General features: G+C 42.9%; 2 protein-coding genes across 7 annotated transcripts; both read right to left on the minus strand.

Moving 5' to 3' along the window:
- Positions 1-39: 39 nt before the first annotated feature.
- Positions 40-19397, minus strand: kug (FAT atypical cadherin kugelei). 6 transcript variants are annotated; one of them, XM_043214083.2, is made up of 22 exons: positions 17450-17734; positions 12395-15847; positions 12227-12333; positions 11957-12164; positions 11836-11897; positions 11620-11775; positions 11190-11562; positions 10119-11127; positions 9877-10059; positions 9642-9816; positions 9320-9582; positions 8534-9263; positions 8296-8473; positions 7798-8238; positions 7339-7739; positions 6972-7280; positions 1605-6915; positions 1256-1540; positions 1008-1196; positions 825-854; positions 313-444; positions 40-250 (listed from the first exon to the last, which is right to left on the minus strand). In XM_043214083.2, the coding sequence occupies exons 2-22, from the start codon at positions 15819-15821 to the stop codon at positions 114-116; spliced, it is 14106 nt and encodes a 4701-aa protein (XP_043070018.1). In that variant the 5' UTR covers positions 15822-15847; positions 17450-17734; the 3' UTR covers positions 40-113. The 6 variants fall into 6 exon arrangements, with proteins under 6 accessions (XP_043070018.1, XP_070136420.1, XP_070136419.1 ...); XM_070280319.1 differs by lacking the exons at positions 825-854; positions 17450-17734 and adding an exon at positions 19338-19397 and having other exon boundaries at positions 41-250; XM_070280318.1 differs by lacking the exon at positions 825-854 and having other exon boundaries at positions 41-250; positions 17500-17733.
- Positions 19398-20588: 1191 nt separating this feature from the next.
- Positions 20589-21462, minus strand: mRpS26 (mitochondrial ribosomal protein S26). The gene is made up of 2 exons (XM_017234421.3): positions 21178-21462; positions 20589-21121 (listed from the first exon to the last, which is right to left on the minus strand). Exons 1-2 carry the CDS (start codon positions 21384-21386, stop codon positions 20653-20655), a joined length of 678 nt encoding a protein of 225 aa, XP_017089910.2. The 5' UTR covers positions 21387-21462; the 3' UTR covers positions 20589-20652.
- Between the last annotated feature and the right edge of the window lie 246 nt (positions 21463-21708).

Genomic DNA, 21708 nt, shown 5'->3' on the forward strand with positions numbered 1-21708 from the left:
TATATAAATATATATATCTTTTTATTGAAAATATTCAACTGAAGTTCCTATGGAAATTAGTATCTAACAAAATAAAAAATGTAAAAATTAGTTCTTATAGCTAAGCATGTCATTTAAATGTTTTTCTGTTGTTGTGGCAAAAATTCTTCCAGTTCAGAATCTTCAATTTCACAAAGACGAACTGAAATATTGCTGTTGGAGCCCATTTCTCCGCCAGCACATGGAAATAGGAACGCTTCCTCTGAATTCTCTGTAAAATATGATTATTTTATTAAGATATTTATGTTCTATGGGATAGTGTTGAAATCTTACCACTTAATGTTCTTCGGCTTTTAGTTTCCCTCCTTGAAATGGGTCCCTCGTTCAAAGAGCTTTCCCCATCCGTTTCACTTGGAAAATGCATCGTTGGCAAATATGAATCAGGATGTCTTAAATATACTTTGCCTGCAGAATAGATGAATATAGTCATTGATTTTTCAAATACTAATTAGTTAGATCCATTTCCCATTTAGTAAGTTTCTTATAAAATATTAGTTCTTAATTATTAAATACATTTGGAAAAAATACACTTCATTTCCACTACTCTGTGCCTGAAAGCAATCATGAAAATTAGACTTGGAATTAAGACAAGACCATATCAAATTTCTTAGTTAAACGTTCTTTATTCTTTCGGTTTTATTCACACTCTCGAATATTAAATATCCTTCTCCTATGAGAATTCTGTATTTACAAGTCAAATATGTGTTGTGTTTCAATGGTAACTAAAGGATATATTTCAATTCGCGACAATTCGCACATTACTTAGGGATGAATTGAAGACTTACACGAATGACTAAGTGTCGACGGTAAAGGCACTGAATGCATGGAAGGAAGTTTTTAAATAGATAATTAAATAGAAGTGATGTTAGTAATAGTTTTAGTAATAAAACAACAACAAAAAGATCTTAAAAAGCCAATAATAACTAGATATAATTATCTAAAGTATCTGAAAGAATTAATATTCTTACCTGTATTTGATTTATAGTCTTCATTCTCGATATTATTAAAAGAACTCAGTCTTGAAAGCGGCTGATTATTTGATCTGGGCAACATAAACGGCTCCAAGCAGCTCTCGGCCTCCGAATCCAAGTACTCGGATCCGATATCCTCATTTAAAGCGGCTATATCCCTTGTCGGATCCACATCTCCATCTTCCCCTAAGATGAGTTATTTTAAATTATTTCCTTATTTTCTTAAATTTTGTTGGAAAACTTACTGTGAACGAAAAAGGCTTTTTTCGACTTGGACTCATTGCTGTCGTTGCTGTGCAAGCTGGAGGAGTCGGCTATTTCGGCTCCGGGCACCTCGGTTATATCCGGCAAAGGATTATGGCTCTTGCGCACCCAGTCAGAGCAGTCCCAATGGTACTGCCCATTGGCCAGGGCGGAGTAATCGACAAAGTTCCCAGCACCAGAGGAGTGGCATACATTTGGCATTTCCACTTGGATGAGTTTCCCGGTCGAGAAGCGGCTCACCGATGGTCCATAGTCCCTCTTGAGTTCTACAATTTTTTAAAAGATTAGTTTTATAATCTTCTAGTAAGGATCCTTGCTAAGGATACTAACCATTATTAAGTTTATTTTCAGAGAAGGTCCTCAAGTGCATTTGCTCGCACCACTCCTGCTTGTAGCCATTATTTTCTCCATCCGCGGAATGGCAAGTATTGATGTTCACATGCTGTTTGTTTCGGTTCACCTTCTGGTACTCGAATGGCACATTCTCCAGCTCATCGCCAGCCGATCCATAGCTCCTCAAGATGTCCAAGTTGTTGACAAAGTTCCTGTTGTTGCTCAGAAACAGGCTGTCGTTCGGAGCTGCTGTGTAGCTGATGGGTCGCTGGTTGACCTCCAGATTGCTTAGCTTGACATTCGACTTGCAGTAGTTGTCCTTGTCCACCAGCGAGTTAAGATTCGCCTCCTTGTAGGATGCCTTGTTCTTGTCCCGGTCGAGACGGTTCCTGCGCTTGGCGGACGAATTCCTGCGAATGACCACACAACACAGGGCGCAGCTGATCACGACCAGCACCACAGTGATGCCGGAAATAATGCCGCTGATGTGCTCCAGGGAGAAGTTCTTCAGCTTCGTGGATATCGAGTTGGAGTAAAGGGGATCTCCACAGCTGGCCCCGGTCAGGTAGGAGGGACAGATGCACCTGAAACTGCCCGGCTCGTTGATGCAGGTTGCCCCGTTGCCACACGGCTGGTTTTCGCACTCATCCACGTCGATTTCGCAGGTGGGGCCCGTGTATCCTCGGCACATGCAGTGCGATATGCCGTCGCCCTCCTCGCAGATTCCTCCGTTCTTGCAGGGATTCGGTGTGCAGAACTTTCCGTACTCGCACCTCTTGCCGGACAGGTGGATGGGGCAGGTGCAGGTGTAGTTGTTTGGCCCGTGGTGGTCGCAGCGTCCTCCAAACAGACAGGGTCCGGAGGAGCAGGGATCGAGATCGATTTCGCACTGCTTGCCCGAGAAGCGGGACTGGCAGGCACACTCAAAGGACTCTCCGCCAAGATCCTTACAGATGCCGCTGTTGGCACACGGCTGGGAGCCGCAAATGCCCAGGACCTGAAGCACGTTCGAGGGATCGCACTTGAACTCTACGTTAGTGAATCTCTTGAGGGCGGCGATGGTGCTGCCACCGGATATGTAGAGCGGCAGGGACTCCTGGGCAATCTTGATGTTAGCCATGCAGCCGATGAATCCCCGCTGGATATCCTCGTAGCCGATGATCGACGGATGGGGACGAACCTCGGCGCCAACGAAAATGTCGTTGGACTGGATGTTCAGGATGCCATTGACGCCGGGGGCACTGCCATGCGAGACGTGCTTGTTGTCCACCATCAGCTTGGCACTGTTGAGGGAACGCTCAAGGCTAATCACGTGCCACTCCCCATCGGAGATGTAGACGCTGGACACGCTGATCACTCCCTCACCGGAGCCCAAGTCGAAGCGGTACTGCACCGCACCGTTGATGATCTCCAGAATGTTGTAGTCTACCTTGCCGCTGGCGTACAGCAGGGTACCGCTCTGCTGGACAGTACGGATCTGCAGGGAGTACGAGAATTCGTTCTCCAGAGCCATCTTGGCCTTCATTTTGTTGATCTTGTAGTGGGCGTAGCTCTTTCCTCCAAAGGAGACGGCGGTAAACAGGCCAATGTCGCAGGACTCGTTGTTGCAGGGCGAGGACTTACGCTCGCAGTAGGCACCCGAGAAACCCTTCGGACAGACGCACTGGTAGCCCAGAACCGAGCCGGAGGGCAGGCAGATCCTTTGCGGAGAGCAGGGATCCGAGGAGCAGGCGTTCACCGTCTCATTGCAAGTCTTTCCATCGTATCCCGGCCGGCAGACGCACCTGTTCACCTGGTTGTACGAGGGAGCAGCGAAGCTAATCACATCGGTGAATGTTGTGGTCACATTGCTCTTAAGGATACGGAGAACCTGCCGGCACTCGCCATGCACGCAGGCGTTCTTCTGGCTCTGGCAGGTGTCTGGCAGCACTTCCTCCACCACCAGATTCGTCTCGTTCTCGATCTCGTTCTTCTTGTCAATCAGCGTCTGGCGAATCTCCTCGCTGGTGAAGAACTCATCCGAATCTGGGATGATCTGCTGCTTCCGCACCGCGAAAACCACGTTCAAATTGGTGCCCGTGGAGCGGCTGTGGCGTCTGGCGACCGAGTGCCTGGGAGTCTCCTCCTGCAGGGTGATCAGAATCACATCCTTTTGTCGACAGCGCATTATATTGCGAATGGAGCGCATGAAGGTCTTCCTGTGGCTGAGAAGGAACTCTGAGGCGGAGATTCTACTGAAGCGGATTACCACCGATTCCCTGAGCATTTCGCTAGTGACCAACTCCACATTGATCTTGACAATCGAGAAGACCTGGAACTTTCCATCCGATACCGAAACATTCAGCTTGTAGAGACCAATGTCCAGATTCGAGATGGCATATATCTTTCCGGTTTTGTTGGAAATGTTAAAGAGTTTGGAGCTCTGATACGTTTCGTTCTGGCCGGAGACCAGTGCCTGGAGGCCGAAGCTCAGCTCATCGTACTTGTCCTGGTCGGTGGCGTGAACCATGCCAATAAACGCCCCAGAGAAGTCATCCTCGAAGGAGTTTATGTTGACCTCCAGTGGGGTAACGATCGGCGGGTACTGGCTCTCTTCGATAATTTTGATCACCACCCAGGCATCGGAGTACAAAGGCGGAGTGCCGTTGTCGAAGACCCGTATCTGGATCACAAACTCGTCCTGTAGATTGTGGTTGAAACGAGCGGCAGTGCTCAGGGAGCCGTCCTGGCCCAATCGAAATAGTCCGCCCTCGTTGCCGGAACGAATGTCAAACGTATACGGCGTGGTATTGGGCGACTCATCTGCATCGGAAACTTTGAAGGTAAGGAACACGTAGCCCAGTGGCCGGTTCTCCTGGAGCATAATACTGTAGTTGGCGCTGGAAAAGAGTGGGGCATTGTCGTTCGTGTCCAGGACATTCACGGTCACCGGCACAATGTTGCAACGCTGTGGAGTTCCCTGATCACAGGCCTGAATCTCCAGGTTGTAGTTGGCAATGGTCTCGCGATCCAGAGGCCTTGAGATGGCTATGGTTCCGTTTTTCCTATCAATCGAAAACTGACCTATGTTGTCGCCCCTTTCAATACTGTAGGTCACCAGGCCATTCACATCCGAGTCCTCATCCGTAGCATTCACATCCAGAATCTTGGAGCCCACCAGAACATCCTCATTGACATTTACACGGTACAGGTTTTGTTGGAACTTCGGGCTGTTGTCGTTGATGTCCAGGATGGAAACATTGACGTGGGCATTATTGCTGAGCGGTGGAGTGCCTCCATCAATGGCCTGGATGGTGAGGAAGTAAAACTTGGACATCTCGTAGTCCAAACTGGAGTTCAGCGTTAGATCGCCGGACACGGAATCCATGGAGAACTTTCCCTGCTCGTTGCCGCTCATTATATAGTAACGAATATCGGCATTAACGCCGATGTCTATAGAAGCCGCATACACTTTGCAGACGTCTGTGCCTTGGGTGGCGTTTTCGAAAACCTTGCAAGAATACTGCCGCATGCTGAACTCCGGAGGATTGTCGTTAATGTCCAAAATGCTCACGACTACGGTGGCAATGGAATGTAGTTTCGGGATGCCATAATCCTCAGCCTTGACCGTGAGGTTAAACAATGATATGGTTTCTCGATCCAGATTCTTTTCCAACTTTATGATTCCGGTGGTTTTGGAAATTCTGAAAAAGTCATGGTTCTCACCCATCAGAGAGTACTTTATTTGTCGATTGATTCCGAAATCCTTGTCCACGGCGTGCACTTTGGTGATCAAGGTGTTCAGTTGGGCATCCTCGGGAACGCTTACCCGGTACTGGTTCATTGAAAACACTGGAATGTTGTCGTTTACGTCGGTAACGGTTACGATTATCTCGGAGAAGCACTCCTGGCTGAAATCCTTGCCATCCTGGACGTGGGCAATCAACTTGTACTTGGCATTCGTTTCCCGATCCAGAGCACTGGCCACTTTCAGGATTCCATTCTCCTTACCAATGGCAAAGTCATCGGCTCCCTTGCCGGAAAGATAGAAACGCAATTTGCTCTGCAGGTCAAAGTCAACCGCCTTGATCTCCACGAGTTTGGTGCCAATGGGAGTGGATTCATTGGTGGTTATGTGATATCGAGGCTTCAAGCAGAAGGGCATGTTGTCGTTGATGTCCATCACATCGATCTCCACATTGGCCTTAGCCGTGAACTTCCCATCGGTAGCAATCACGCTCAGGTTATAGAACTTGATCTGTTCCCGGTCCAGGGGTTTAGCTATAAACAGCTCGCCACTCTTGCCAATCTGGAACTGAGCCTGCTTATCGCCGGAGACGATGAAAAAGTCCATCTCCTGCTTCTCGATGTCCGGATCGATCAGCAATAAGTTGACCAGCACTGTTCCTGGCAGGGCATTCTCCAAAACCGACAACCTCTCGATGGGCAACTTAAAAGCAGGAGCATTGTCGTTGTAGTCCACTATTTTGATGGTCACCGGCACTTTGGCATCGTGCTTGGGTCTCCCGTTGTCCGCTGCAATCACTTTGAAGTTGTATTCCGACTGAACCTCCCGATCCAACAGCGTCAGCAATGTGATCCACCCCGTGTAGATGTCAATGTCGAATATGTTTTGTATGTTCTCCGAATCACTCTCCAAGTAATACCGGATATTGCCATTTGGCCCGGCATCCGCGTCCGTGGCAGACACCTTCACCAGGGAGTTGACCTTTTCGCTGTTCTCCGCCACACTGACACTGTAGAAAGTGTTGTCGAACTTGGGATAATTGTCGTTTTCATCATTGACATCAATCAGGACATCTGCATAGGCGTAGAGGACAGGCACAGTGGCCGTTTCCGCCACCACAATCAAGTGATGAGAGTCCTGCTGTTCCCGGTCCAGAGTTTGCTGGAGGATCAGTTCACCATTGTCCGAGATCATGAAGTTGTCCTGATCCGCTGCTATCGCAAACTTGAAGGTAAAGTTTCCGATTACGTGCAGCTTGGTGAGGACAGTTCCCGGAGGCGTCGATTCGATGATCTTTAGATGGACTAGAGGCTTTTCAAACACCGGAATAGGGGTATCTGTTTCGATTATTTCGATGGAAACAGGAACTTCGGAATGAAACTTTGGATCTCCGCCATCGGAAGCCCGTACGAAAAACTGATATGAACCAGCTCCATAGTTGCCAGGCTCTCGTTTCAGGATGATATCCCCATTACCTTCATTGATCTCAATCAAACGATTTAGCTCTTCATCAATCGATTTTTGAACAATCTTGTAGATTATGGCCCCGTTCTCATTAATATCGTCGTCCTTGGCTTTGACCTGCAGAAGGTTATACTTATGAGTATATTTCAAGATATATTTATATTAAAACTTACAGTTAAAATAGTTTTATTGACCTCCGTTGCCGTGCTCAATACTATTTTGTATTCTTTCAGTGGGAAATAGGGAACATTGTCGTTGACATCCACAATGGAAACCTTCAGAGTTGCAAAACTAAACAATCCTCCACCATCCGACACTTTCAACAACACCTCGTAGTCGTCCTTTTTCTCCCGATCGAATGTAACCCTCGAGGTGATCACACCTGTAGTTTGATCAATAACGAAGTACTTTTTCATCTCCTCGGATACTATTTCATAATAAAGGTTCGAGTAGGGACCGAAATCTCCATCCGTGGCAGTGACCTGAGAATAGAAGATTATTTTAAACATTATACTTTTATAATTTCTTTGAATCACTTACCGTGATTACATTATGACCATGTAACAAATTCTCTGGAATTTTAGCCTCATAGATGCTCTTTTCAAACTGCGGACTGTACGTATTTTCCGGTAGGAGGGATATTTTAAGGCGGGCATATGCCGTATGCACTCCATCCGATACGGATATATTCAAAACAGTGCTACTTTTGTCGGTGAAATTGAGCATGTTCTGCAAGGATATGACACCAGTCATCTTGTCAATGCTGTAGGTCTGCAATTCGTTTCCATAGACAATCTTGTACTCCAGCGAATCAATATCGGAAACATCCTTGTCGTAGGCCTTGGGCAGAGCCACGAACTGTCCTCGAACGGCTGCCGCAGAGAGCTTGGTGAAGTAGGAGGGCTCCACAAAGCAAGGAGGATTGTCATTCAAGTCTTTCACTAAAATTTTAACAGAATTATATAAAATTAAATACAATATTCAACAATATAAACAAACCTGTTATGAAAACATTCGATCTCGAGCTCAGAGAGGGCGATCCATGGTCCTTAACATTAACCACAATGTGATGGGAACTGGCCTGTTCATAGTCCAAGGACGTCTTTAAATACAAGTTACCATCTGAGACATCAATGTGGAACAAGTCGGAGTTGTTTTGCCCATTTATGGATTCAATGTAGTAGGAAAGCTTAGCATTCGCCCCCGAGTCCTTGTCAGTGGCATTGATTTTTAAAATCTGAGTGCCAAACGAAGAGTTCTCGGGTATGGTGATATTGTAGATATCACTCTCAATATCGGGATAGCAATCGTTGACGTCGATTACGGAAACTGAGAGGACAACCTCGGCGAAAACCCCAGACAGACTGTCAGTGGCTCGGATGGCAATGTCATGGCTGTTCTTTACTTCGTAGTCCAGTTCACTAACCACAAAAATCGATCCTACAAATAGGGATATTTAATAAAAAGGGTACAAAGGTAAAGGGTAAGAATTACTACCTGTATTGTAATCAATTTCAAAAGATTGGCTGTCAGAAGATATGGTGTAGATTAGATCTCTGCCCAAGGGACTCTCAGCTTCAATGGAGACGGAAAGGGCCGAATACATTTCCACATCTTCCTTGACGGTTACAGTGTAGAATTGTTTCTCAAACACAGGCATAGAACGATCAATAACCTATTAAATGAAATATAATTTATTTTAAATCCTTCTTTCATTGGATTTCCATTCTCTTACCTTAACTTGAAGAGGTGCTTCTGAGGAACATGGCGTTATAGCCCCATCATAGGCAGCCACAGTTAGTTCATAGTTCCTGTTGTGACCCTCTACATGTTGTTTAATGGACAGTTCTCCTGTTTTTCGATCCAGCTTGAAGAGTTCACCATTTCCCTTCTTCAATTCGTACCGGACCTCTCCGTTCTCTGCACTGTCCAAGTCCACAGCCTTAACTTGCATTATAATGGTACCTTTGGGATCGTCTATTGAAACAGTGGCATAGTATGGCATATTGACGAACAACGGACAGTTGTCGTTTACATCCAGGACCGAGATATACACAGAAGTTACTGCTCTGCGGACATTGGCATTTAATCCTTCATACAACTCCGACTTGGCCTCCACAAAGAGTCTGTACAGATCCTTCACTTCGCGATCAAAAATAACACCTGTGGTCTTTAGAGCCCCAGAACTTATGCCGATTTCGAAGAGATCCGTGGGATTCAGGATGCGGTACTCGACATTTTCATTGAGGGAGTTGCCCACCACATTGACCAAACCGATGGTGGCCACCTTGGTGTTATTTTCAATGGCAGAAAACCTGTAAGAATCTCTTTGGAACACAAAGTTGGTGTCCATGGCCACAATAACCCTGATCTTAACAATTAAAATGGCAGAGTAAATGCCATCAGAGGCACGGACATGCAGGTTGTATTCCCGATCGTTTTCATTATTGAGTATTTCAAAGTTTCTGTAAAAAATTAAGAGTTTAGGAAGAATTCTTTATCCAGTAATGGATACTAGTACCTTGTGGTAAGAGCTCCGGAGTATTTATCAATTTGAAAGCATTCGTTCGAATTTCCATCCACAATATCGAATCGCAGAGTATCGTTATCTGCATCGCTGGCTTTTATTTGAGCCACGAAAACATTCTCAAAAGTTGGCAGGAACAAGGTTACATTCAGTTCTCTTTCATTGAAAACTGGTGGACAGTCGTTAACATTAATCACACGTATGGTTACGTGGGCAGTTGTGGTGGAATGTAGTTTTGGCTTTCCCATATCACTAACCTAAAATATATATACTTTTAATGGTGTTTTCTAAAAATAAAGAAAGTATGATATAATACCGTAACATCAAATGTATAGGCTGTATTTTTTTCATAGTCCAAATGTCTTAAAAGTTCTATGGCTCCGGTTGTGGAATCTATTTTAAAAACACTCTTGGCAATATCATCATTTATGTGATATTCAACCATTCCATTAACTCCGACATCAGCATCTTTGACTTGTAAAGTTAAATGGCTAAAAATAATGATATATTTAATATTTTAACTCGCAAGTATTTTGAATTAAAAAACCCACTCTTTTGATTCGTGTACTTTGAGTACGTAGGATCCTATTTCAGCCGATTCAGACAAAGCTCCCACATATTCGTTTTGAATGAAATATGGAATATTATCGTTAGCATCTAAGATATGTATAACTATATTCTGGCAAGAAGACTCTGCTGCCATATTGGTGCCTTTAACCGTCAGGTTGAAAACCCTTGAAATAATAATACATTTTATTAAGATATTTTAAGGTAAATAATATAAACTACTTACTTAATTATTTCGTAGTCAATGTTTCCATTAATAACTATAACTCCCGTGGAAGGATTGATTCGGAAGCTGTCGTTCACATTGCCGGAAACAATATTAAAGAATATGGATGAGGATGAGCGGGCTGTCACCTGAGTGACGAATGTTCCGATTCCCAGGTTTTCGTATATTTCTATAGCTATATTATTGGTGGAGTACTTTGGCGGATCGTTCTCCGACATCGTCACGATGATGTGCACTGGGATCTGAGAGGACAGCGGTGGACTGCCCATATCCATGGCCTTAACCTGCAGCATATACTCCGGAATCTTGTTGATGTTCAGGCTGTCGGCCAGAGTGATGATGCCAAAGGTTGGATCGATCTCAAAGGCACTGCCCACGTTGCCAGTTATTATGGAGTACTGTATCTCCGCATTGTGGCCACTGTCCCGGTCTATGGCCCTCACTTCGGCCAACTTGGATCCAATGGCCGCACTCTCCGGCACCTTGCTCTGAATTATTTTGGCCGTAAACTCCGGATGGTGATCGTTGTGGTCGTGGACATTCACGATAATCTTGGCATAGTTCCTCTTGCCAGGCGCACCCTGATCCTTGACAAAAACAATCAGTATGTGCTGGGCTGTCTTTTCGAAATCCAATCTCTGGGTGACGATGACATTTCCGCTTATGGAATCGATACGGAACAGGGCCAGCGATGAGGGATCCTGAGTGGCGTGCAAATGATAGAATAACTTTTTATCCTCGTCCCTGTCAGTGGCATGGAGTTGCATTATAACCGACTCCTCTTCAATGTTTTCTGAGATGTTCACGTGATAGACATCCTTGGCAAACTTGGGAGTGTTGTCATTGATGTCTATCACTTGGATGAGGAGGTTTGTGAACGAGGTGAACGTTCCATCCGTTACACTGATGGTTAGATTATAGGACTTTTTCGTTTCATAGTCTAGATGCTTGGACAGCAGAATATTTCCATTGTCTTGGCCAATATAAAAAGAATTATCCTCATTGCCACCTAAATTATAAAAACAAAATACAATTAATATAATGTATTATTTATTTAGATTAAAAACTTACTGGAAATGTTGTACCACAACTGATCGTTGTCATCATCAACGGCTAGAATTTGTGTCACCAAAAAACCCGGCTTGTCGTTCTCCGTCAAATCGACAGAATTATCCGTGGTTTTCTTTACAATTATTGGAGCATTCTGTGAGTTTGGATTGACTGGAACTACCACTATATTGACCCGAGCAGTTTGACTCTTCTTAGGAATCCCATTGTCCTCGGCCTTAATGTGGATCTCAAACTCATTATCTGATTCCAAGGGCTTTGCAATGTATATATGGCCTCTTTGGCTATCGATGCGGAACTTGTTTTTACCCTTTCCCGACTTGATGGAGTATGTAATGCGACCATTATCCCCATCGTCACTATCGATAGCATGCACCTGGAAGACATGATCATGATTTACTTTGAATTATAAAGATTTCTTGAATGAAAATACCTGGAATATGGACTGGTTCACCGTAGCCGAGGAAGGAACTTGCACTTTGTAGACCCTCAGATCGAACTCTGGACTGTTATCGTTAATATCCAAAACGGTTACAACGATTCGTGAAGTAGAGGACAGCATAGGAGATCCATTATCCGATATGGCCACCTGATAGATGAGGGAGATATGTAACTAAACAAAATATGTAAAGATTGTTTAATGAAATACCTCTAAGATGTGCTCTGCTTGATTTTCTCTGTCGAGTTTGCGCTCCGTGGTTCTTATAACTCCTTAAATTATCAAAAAAATTAAAGGAAATATTTTTAAGAAAAATTAAATACTGTCTTACCTTTTTTGGAATCAATTTCAAAGTAGCCAACCAGATTTCCTGAAACAATATTGTAGGAAATGGTTTGTGTGGGATCTATATCCGGATCCACAGCATGCAGTTTAATGATTTCAATATTTTCTGCACTGGCCTCGGTTACATTTACATAGTAAACTGGTTTGCTGGTCAGGGGAATATTGTCGTTTTCGTTTTCAACTTGTATATAGACCTAGAAAGTATTATAAAATGATTATTATGTAGATCAGGGAGATATGTATGTCTAGCACTTACTTCAACACAATTGCTGAGGGGCACAATGGCGCTGTCCTGAGCACACAGTGTTAGCCAATAGAAGTTCTTCGTTTCCGCATCGAGTTGCGACAAGGAAGTAATGGATCCTTAAAACATTAAATAATAATACTTAATAGTTGATTAACTTAAATCAAACTATCTACAAACCTTGATCATTGACTGCAAAAATACCCAGCCCATCTCCGCCTGTGATTGAATAAGTTATTTTGGAATTCAAATCAACGGTGTCCAAATCCCTGGCAGTGACATTCATCACAAACGTTCCCTTGGGCTTGTTCTCCCTGATCCTGCCTTCGTACACAAAGTCCTCGAACTCGGGGACAAATCGGTTTTCGTTGACATCAATGATCATGATCACTATGGGCATATCGGAGGTGAGTGAAGGATCTCCGCCATCGATGGCGCTCACAATCAGGTTGTGGACTTGCTTGTTCTCATAGTCCAGGAATCCTTGCGTCCTTATGGCCCCTGTGTGCTTGTCGATTTTGAACAGTTCCTCCTCCTGGTTTTCTTCTTTAAGGGAAAAGAGGATCTCGGCATTGGGACCAATGTCCTCGTCCACAGCTTCGATGACGGCCAGCACAGTGCCTTTCGGCAGGTCCTCGCGCACCTTGAATGTGTACTCCTGGACACCGAACACGGGGGCATTGTCGTTCACATCATCCACCAAAACATAAACCAATGCCTCCGAGGACAAGGCTGGATTTCCACCATCCTTGGCCGTTATGTGGAGCTCATACTTGTCCTGCTTCTCGCGATCCAGTGGCTTGTTCAGGCGGATGCAGCCATTGGTGGCGTTGACCGTAAAATCATTGCACTCCACGGACAGGGAATAGGTCACTTGGGCATTGATTCCAGAGTCGGCATCGGTGGCATGGATGCAGTGTACCACAGTCCCTATCCTGGCATTCTCAGTCAGCCTAAAGGTGGCAAGAGTCTTTTGGATAACAGGACGATTGTCGTTCACATCGAGGATGGTGATGGGCAGCATTTTCGAGTTGGCTTTGGTGGGCGTACCGAGGTCATAGACGGTGATGTTGAGGACATATTCATTCTGCCGCTCTCTGTCCAAGTAGCCAATGATTTGCAGCTCACCACGATCGGGATCGATGCGAAATACCGAATCGTAGTCGCCGTCGGAAATGGCAAACACCAGCTTCCCATTGTAGCCCAGATCCCGATCCTTGGCCTCGATCCAAGCCACAGTTTCCCCCAGCTGCACACTCTCGTTTATGGCCAGCTCCTGGGGGAAGTTTATGAACTCCGGGCGATGGACATTTTGGCCATATCGACTTGGCGTCAGGGACAGGTCACTGAAAACCGACTGGGAGACGGCCTTTACGTTGTTTTTCTCCGCCAAAGCCATGGTCTCCGCCAGCCTGCGGGCCACTCCCGTTTCGCGACACTCGAAGGATCCATAACCGTGCAACACACCGGCGTCTCCGCTCAAGTCGTCCGGCATCAGGTGGACGTTGATGATCAGCTCATCGGAGAAATGAGTTCCATCGGTGGCCGAGATTTTGAGCACCCGGTTACCCATGGCGGCCTTCATCAAATCACAGGCAATGGATAGCGAACCGGAAGTGGGATCCAAGCTAAAGCAGCCATCCTCGTTGCCGTCGCTCAGGCGATAGGATATCATGTCCCCAGCATCGAAATCAATGGCGGAGGTCACGAAAACCTCAGTGCCCATGGGGGCTGATTTAGTGACCTTTCCGTAGCAGTTGACCCGCTCGAACTGGGGTCTGTTGTCATTGATGTCCTTCACCACAATCGAGAGCTTTATTTCAGTCTGTCTGCGATAGGGTAGGCCCCAGTCCGAGGCCCGGATAATAAGCTCATAGTTTCGCCTCATCGTCTCGTAGTCTATCAGGGACGTGGTCTTCACCACTCCGGTGAAGTGATCGATCTCGAAGGGCACAGTGTTCAGGTTGGCAATACTATAGGATATGTACGAGTTCTCGCCAGAGTCCCTGTCTTTGGCAGTGAGTTTAACGACAAACGAGCCGGCGAGATTATTTTCGTTAATATATATTACTTTATTTACATTCTCGAAGATCGGATCGTTGTCGTTCATGTCCTGAACGTTGATCTTCACCTTGGCCGAGGACTGTTTCCTTGAGCCCACGTTCGCCTGGTCGATGGCCGAGACTGTCAGGGTGTACATGGACTTGCGCTCCGCATCCAGCTGCTTGGCAGTGTACAGCATCCCAGAATCGGGATTGATGCGAAACTCGTCGCCCTCGTTACCGCCCACGATCTCCAGGTAGACCAAAGCGTTCTTCCCCAGGTCGGGATCACTCACTTTCAGCCTTATCACAGGCATGTTGATGGGCGCCGTTTCCGGAATCGAGACTTCGTATATCTCCTGCGTGAATATTGGTACATTCTTGCTCTCCGGCTTTATCTGTATCGGAACTGACTTGTAGGCGAATCGGCGAGGGGTGCCCAGGTCCTCGGCCCGCAGGGTGAGATTGTAGATAAAAAACTGTTGATTTAAATGCGCAAACTGGTTCAGCTCGATGTAGTACTCGTCTTTGGTCTCCGCAGTTCTCAGGAGGAACGTGCCATCCGGATTTCCGTCCACAATCTCCAGACTCCCAATGTTGCCGTTAATCCCCGTGTCTTTGTCGTTGACTCGGACTATCCCGTATATCAGGGGATTGGAGGTGGGCGTGACACTTGAAAAGGTCTTTGTGAAGATTTCCGGGGCGTAGAAGTTGACCTGCTTTACCGAAATACTGACCTTGGCCTTGCTGGCCTGGTGATTCTGGTGGTTGACCCAGGAGCCCCTGTCGTAGGCCAGCACTGTGAGCTCAAAGTGCGAGCTCTCGGCGTACTGCAGCTGCTGCAGCAAGGTGATTTCCCCTGTGGTCGGATGGATGGCGAAGTACTCGCTGTCCATGAGCAGGCTGTAGTAGATTTCGCCATTGATGCCGAGATCCGCATCGTCGGCGGTCACCTTCAGGATGCTCTGATATTTGGGCGTGTCCTCCGGAATCACCACATTATACTGAGTGGGGTAAAAGAGCGGACTGAGATCGTTGCGGTCCAGGACCTTGATGTGAATATTCGTCTCCGTCTCGTGGCTCGACACGTTCCTGTCGTGCAAATGTACATGTGCTTTCACTCTGATTACGTATTCCTCGGTTTTCTCGCGGTTCAGCACCACATTGTTGGTTCGGGTTCGGATCGCCAAGAAGGCAAAGTCCCCCACCAGCTTCTCCTCGGCCTTGAACAGCTTATCCTTATCGCCACTAATTATCCTATACTTAACCTCTGAGTGCAAGCCAACTCTCATGCCGGCCAGTCTTTCATGCAGTACTCCCTTAGCATAAGTCTTTCCCAGACTGTTCTCTGGTATGGTAACATTATATACATGATGGCTAAATCGGTAAAGATTCTCCAATCGGTTCTCTAGTCTATATTCGAAATTCGCAGTTGCCTTGTCATCGGATTTGCTTTGTACAGTGGGGAGTAGCCAAAGACTACACAGGAGTGAAGTCCATTGGACTATGTTGAAAGTTTTTCTTTTTACAGGAGTTACATATTTTTTAATCTTCATAGTAAACATATACGGCTCTTATTTCACATAATATCCTGAAAAACGATTAAGTATTTATTTGTTAGTGTTTTGTATTTTTTTGTTGTCTTTTAAAGATTAAAAGCTTAACAAATATTTCAATAAAACAGCCTTCATGTGTGTTTTTTTATCTGTCCATTCATTGAATGTCTCTATTTTCATTCACTTTCACAAAAACACACTTTCGTTTTATCCGAATGCAATTGAAATGAGCCATGAACTAATTATCATTTCAGGAACTATTAAATTTAATTCAACAAAACCCTAAATATCCAATTAAAATCACAGATATAACATAAAATTTTCCCTTTGTGGTTTTCTGTTTGTGAATTAATTTTAATTACAATTTATTTATAATTTTCTATTAAACACAAATTTCAAGTAAATATTTAAATCTTATTAGCTGAGATTAGCATATTCATAGTTTAAAATCAAAATTTTTAAAAACTACTTTTCCGCCTAATTGGAAACGGTTGAAATAAACGCCTGCTCACAAATCGATTTGACCTAGTTTTTTCTTTAAATGGGCACGGCCTGTTATCAGTCTTTATGATTTTCGATTTAGATGAGTTTTAGGCTATTATTTTAATTTGTTGTTACATAGAAGAAATACAACTTTTTGTTAAGCAAGATATTTATAATCATAGCTATTAGTGTTGATATTATAATGCTAAACTTTATTATTTACTTTCACGGTTAACATAATTAGCATGTGTTTAAAAAATTAATTCAACTAAATTACTTGATAATAAAATATGAAAAACTTTGATTTGGAAAGCACTATACATTTTCTTAATTTGGATTTTTTTAAACAAAGAACTCTGCTGTCTAACTTCTACATGAGAACCTTTCTTCTTTCTAAAAAGGTGTAATTTTGGTGTAAAAGGTGTAACACCTAAAGAGAATAGTTTCTTTTTGTTGAACACATCATAAAAAGTATCTTTTTTATGGTTTCTAGTAGAAACTTTCTACCTATAGCTACACATCTGTCACCTCTACCAGCTGATTGAAGAACCACTTGTTTGGCGAAGCAGTTGCAGAACCATTTTTTTTTACAAAGATTAAGATACATGGAAGTCGATGGGTTGCGAAATTGCTTCGGTCACCGAATGAGTAATAATTGGCCATAATGAATGGTCGTAATTCATAAGAAGTTCACGTTGATGAGACACTCACATATGTACCATAAAATAAGAGTTAAGTTTTAGTTTTAAAGTTTTAAACTGCAGTTGATATATCTTGAAGATACTTTTTGCCCACGCAATTTATATCTTTCGCCTCACATTTCCCGTTGCACCTGGACCCTATAGGCATCCACAAAGTCCACAAAAAACGGAATTTTTACAGTCATACTCCAGTTACATGGGTATGTAATGCTAACTCCCATACATATGTATAAACTCTGATATATATATATATATCGCTTTATTCAGATAACATGTGCCTCTTTTTCCGTGAGCCCAATTTTTCGATAAGGTAAAATAAACACACAAACACCTTGATAAAAAAAATAGTGGAAAATAGTGAGTAGGCAGCAAGTCTTTGGGTAAATAAGAGTGGGCCTGAAACCACGGCTTAATCTTTTCCATATGTACACCTAAATTGTTTGGCACACACACACACTCACATCCAGATGTATCTGCGGCCGAGTATCTGTGTGCGTTGGTACCTTTAAAATTAAAAGTTGATCCCACTGCGCAAACAACTCCGCTTTAAAGTGACTAATATTCGAAGTTTTCGATATCTTTTGATTATTTCAGAGCCGGCCGCTGCTGCCTGTCGTCACGCACATGCACTTATTTGGATTTTCATTCATCACAAATTAACCGAGCTCGGATTGCACACATTAATTTTTAGCTGCATTGGCACTAACTACGATCCTCATCCTCTCCTCTTCCCAGAAATCAAACAATTCGGATTTAAGGCCTTTTGCAACACTGCCTCAATTTAATTTTTCAGCACTGAAGGAAAATCGGGCCACACTTCCGATCTCTTTTTATCGATCAACTCATGGCGCACAGTTTTAAAAGATCGTGGATGTAGTTTTTGTAATCCATACTTGTTTATCCACTTCTTTTTCAAGTTATAAACATTTTTTAGACTTGATTATTAAAATAAAAAAAATGTTTAGATATAATTCCATTGTCCTTTATTAGTACCGCTTTTATTTCGTCATATTCTTCTTTTTCATAGTTTAAATTTGTATTTTATTTATTGCCTATTTTTTTAATGAATTCTGTTATTGCAATACTGGCTTATGAATCTCATAGTTTTTTTAAAATAGTTTAAAATATAAAAAAAAGTATAATAATGAACATAAATACGAGTTAAAGTTACATTAACTTTCTTTTAAAGTTAAGGAAAAAAACGTTCTATTAAAATGGCTTAGTTAAATATTTAAAAACAGTGAGACTAGGCTATAGGAAATTATATGCCCTTTAGAATTGCTTCAATAAAAAAATAGCATACATAGAATTTTTCTTAAAGCATTTGATTTAGAATTGAAAGACTTTGAGAAGAAAGAAGGCTGTCACGCGATTTGCGAAAACAGGAAGTCAAACAAAGTTTGAGTAGACCATCAGATTAAAAGGATTGGCCCTACAGGTCATATGTATGTTCTTTTTGGCTAACAAAAGTTTATTTATTTTCAACCTTTTACTTTTATTAATCTTTACCTTTAAACATATAAGCTCTAAACCTTTTAAAGTAAATACTCTGCCTGGCTTTTTTGATGTATAATTTATTTCTTGAAGCGAGCAATAATAAATTTCTTACAAAAATCAATAAATTGTAGTTGTAAATCCAAGAAGGTAAGAGTCCTTCGGTGCCCTAAGTTAACCCGAAAGGAAACTAAGCTGATACTTATTGTTAACCTGCACTTTTTTGTTAAGAATGGCAAATATTAAATTATTTAGAGACCTCGATGACTAATTCTACTGCTCACAAAATTGGGGCAATTATACGGCAAATTCGTCTGTATTCTGCTGTTGTTTCTACCTCAATAACTTCCACCTTTACCTTTACCTAAAAAAAGCTTTGGTAAAAAACGGATAGCTAAACGAAAAGAAAATATTTAATCAACCAAAAAAAAAAAACAGAAGCGAAAGAAAGCCTGCATTCCTCATAATCCGTATTGCAAGGGCTTCGCAATCTGAGGACCTCAGCCAACTTCAAAAGGGGGAACTGAAATTTCAGGTGTTTTTTTGTAGCACACTCCACTGGTATTCTTTATATTCCGTTTCCTTAAATCGGATTTGGCACACTGCGAGTTATGCAACCTTTAATCAACTTTCCACTCATTTTCAAAATATTTGTATTAAAGGTAAAGACATTTCTTAAATCGCATTTATAGTGTACGATATGTACGTACATATTTTGGTGTTTCAAACATAATCATCACTGGCACAGGATATGCGTATAAGCATAAAAATATTTATTGGATTGCACATCGATATTAGTAATCGTATTTGTATCAAAAGATGAACGCGACTTTTGATTGAAACATACTTTTCCTTCATTCAATTGCAGGCCACCGACGCACTCATTATACCGCGATATAAACCAACTTAAACCGCAGTCGATGAGAACAGAAATTCAACTGATTCGTTGGTCATTGAAAGCAGCTCTTCTGGCCAGAGTTAGTCCATTCAAGTTGCAAGGATATCCTCCTGTTGCAACCTCAGACTCAAACGTGCTAGGTGGAGAGTGGTCCGCAACCACTATTTCCCCAGGTTGGATGGAGGTCCTTTATAACATTTTCTGTTGATTTTCCACAGACAGGACCTCTGTAATGGGGTGTTGAAATTGCCTTGATGCTAGGTCTCATTTACATTTGCTTTTATTTTAAGAATGAAACCCTTAAAGTTTTTTTTTTTTTTTAAATTTGAGGCAATAAAAATATTACCTTCTACAAAAATAAATTCATGTTTTGTCATTATCTTCCTGATATTTTTAACTTAAAAAAAGTCAGCACTGTCTTCTCTTTAAACTTAAAAGTTATTGTTGTTTATATGGGTAGCGTTAAAATTTCCTTAAGTTATAAAAACATAGAACCACATTTTCAAAGGTACTTTAAAAAGACTTTCCTTTATAAACACAAAATTATCCTTTTATGGCTCCATCCCTTAAATACATAGAACCACATTTTCAACGGTACTTTAAAAGGACATTCTTTTTATAAACGCAATCGGATCCTTTTATGGCTCCATCCCTAAAAAACATAGAACCACATTTCCACCCCTTAGAAAAAACAAGAGGCAAAATAACACGATTTATAAAAATAAAAAGGATTTTTATGTAATATCCTTTTTTGTCGCCATCTAGTGAGGTTTATTCGAGTAGCTCTGCCAACTGATTAAAAATATATTACAATGTAAGCCTGTTTAATTTTACAAGAATGTTTCTATTAATCAATGTTAATATATGTATATATTTTAGTAAATATTTATTTGTAGGGAAGATTTGGGACGGGGTGGAGCCGCAACTCATCAAGCTCCGAGTAGAATCTCCAACTGTGGAAAATCCCAGGATAATAGTACTTCTGGAGAAGAGGACAATGATCCAAAGGGGATCCAAGGATTCCAATTATAAATGGTTGCCGTCCAAGGTTTCCAAAGAACCCACGTCTAGATCCCACACGGGAGATCCCTTGACGACGGCGATCCATGATCGCTTCACCACAGAATAAGAACAGTAATATCCCATCTCAACCGGATATCCTTAAATTTACGAAGCCCCTTAGTAAAATGGAAAACAAACTTTCCTAAAAACATATTTAAGCTAAAAAAGCACTTTTAATGTAACCAGAAACTAAGACAATCTATTAATTACTCAAGGCTTGCTGGTCGGATGAGGGAGTGGCTTCTGGAACTTGGGAGGAATTGCGTCCTCGGTAAAGGTTTCCGGCCAAGTCGATGGCAAAGTTGTGATCCACAGGATTGGCCAGGGCTGTCTCAATGGCGGCGTCCAGGTTTTCCCTGGTGATGAACGTTTTGGAAGACTCGATCTCACGCAGAACACGCAGGTTAGCCTGCTCCCTACGTTCCTCTTCGCGCAGCTGACGCGCCTCCAGTCGTTCCTGCACATAGACCACCTTTTCCTCGCGTTCCTTGGCCAGCCGCTGGTCTCGCTCCTTGGCAATTTTTGCATTCCAGGTCGCGTTGATGTCCACGCACTTGAGGAACTCGGACTCCTCTTGTTCCGGGGTCAGAACTATGTGATCCGCAGTGGAGGTTTCCTCATGCCGCACTACTTCCTCTCGCAGAAACTGGCGTACCGATCGGAGTTGGGTTCTGCAATGATTCGGGATTAGTAAGTGTAGATAGTATTTTAATTAAATAAAACCTACTTGTACTGATTGTGCAGCCGCATCAGCTCGGTGCGTTCCTCATCCGATTGCTTCTTGCGTTCGGGCACGCGGAACATCTTGCTCTTGGCCACCGGCAGCCAGCGCGGCTTCCTCCGCCAGCGGACGAATTCTAGAGCGAAACCGCTGCCGCTCGACTTTCCGGCGGGCAGGGTAGTCTGGGTAAGAAGTTGACAGCCGGCACGCAGCATTTTATTTCCAATTTAATTAACAAAAAAACAAAATCTTGCTCCGGCTCTGTTGTGCAACTCTATTTAACAGATTGGCAGGGTAATCTACGACAGTTGGCAGTCCCTTTTAAGAGATCTAGTTCGTTTACGATAACGAATCGATAACTAGTTTTTATTCGATTTCAAGCACTACAAAAAGACGATGCCAGCTTATACAACTCAGGTTTTTTGGGGAATATTTGTAAAATTTAAGAATTTTTGCGCCAAATTTTAATTCTTTATTCCGCCAGAAAAAAAAACACATTTTTCCAGTGTTGAAAATATCATAAAAATACTTTTAAAT

The sequence above is a fragment of the Drosophila bipectinata genome, chromosome 3L (genome assembly GCF_030179905.1).
Source record: "Drosophila bipectinata strain 14024-0381.07 chromosome 3L, DbipHiC1v2, whole genome shotgun sequence".
Taxonomy (NCBI): domain Eukaryota; kingdom Metazoa; phylum Arthropoda; class Insecta; order Diptera; family Drosophilidae; genus Drosophila; species Drosophila bipectinata.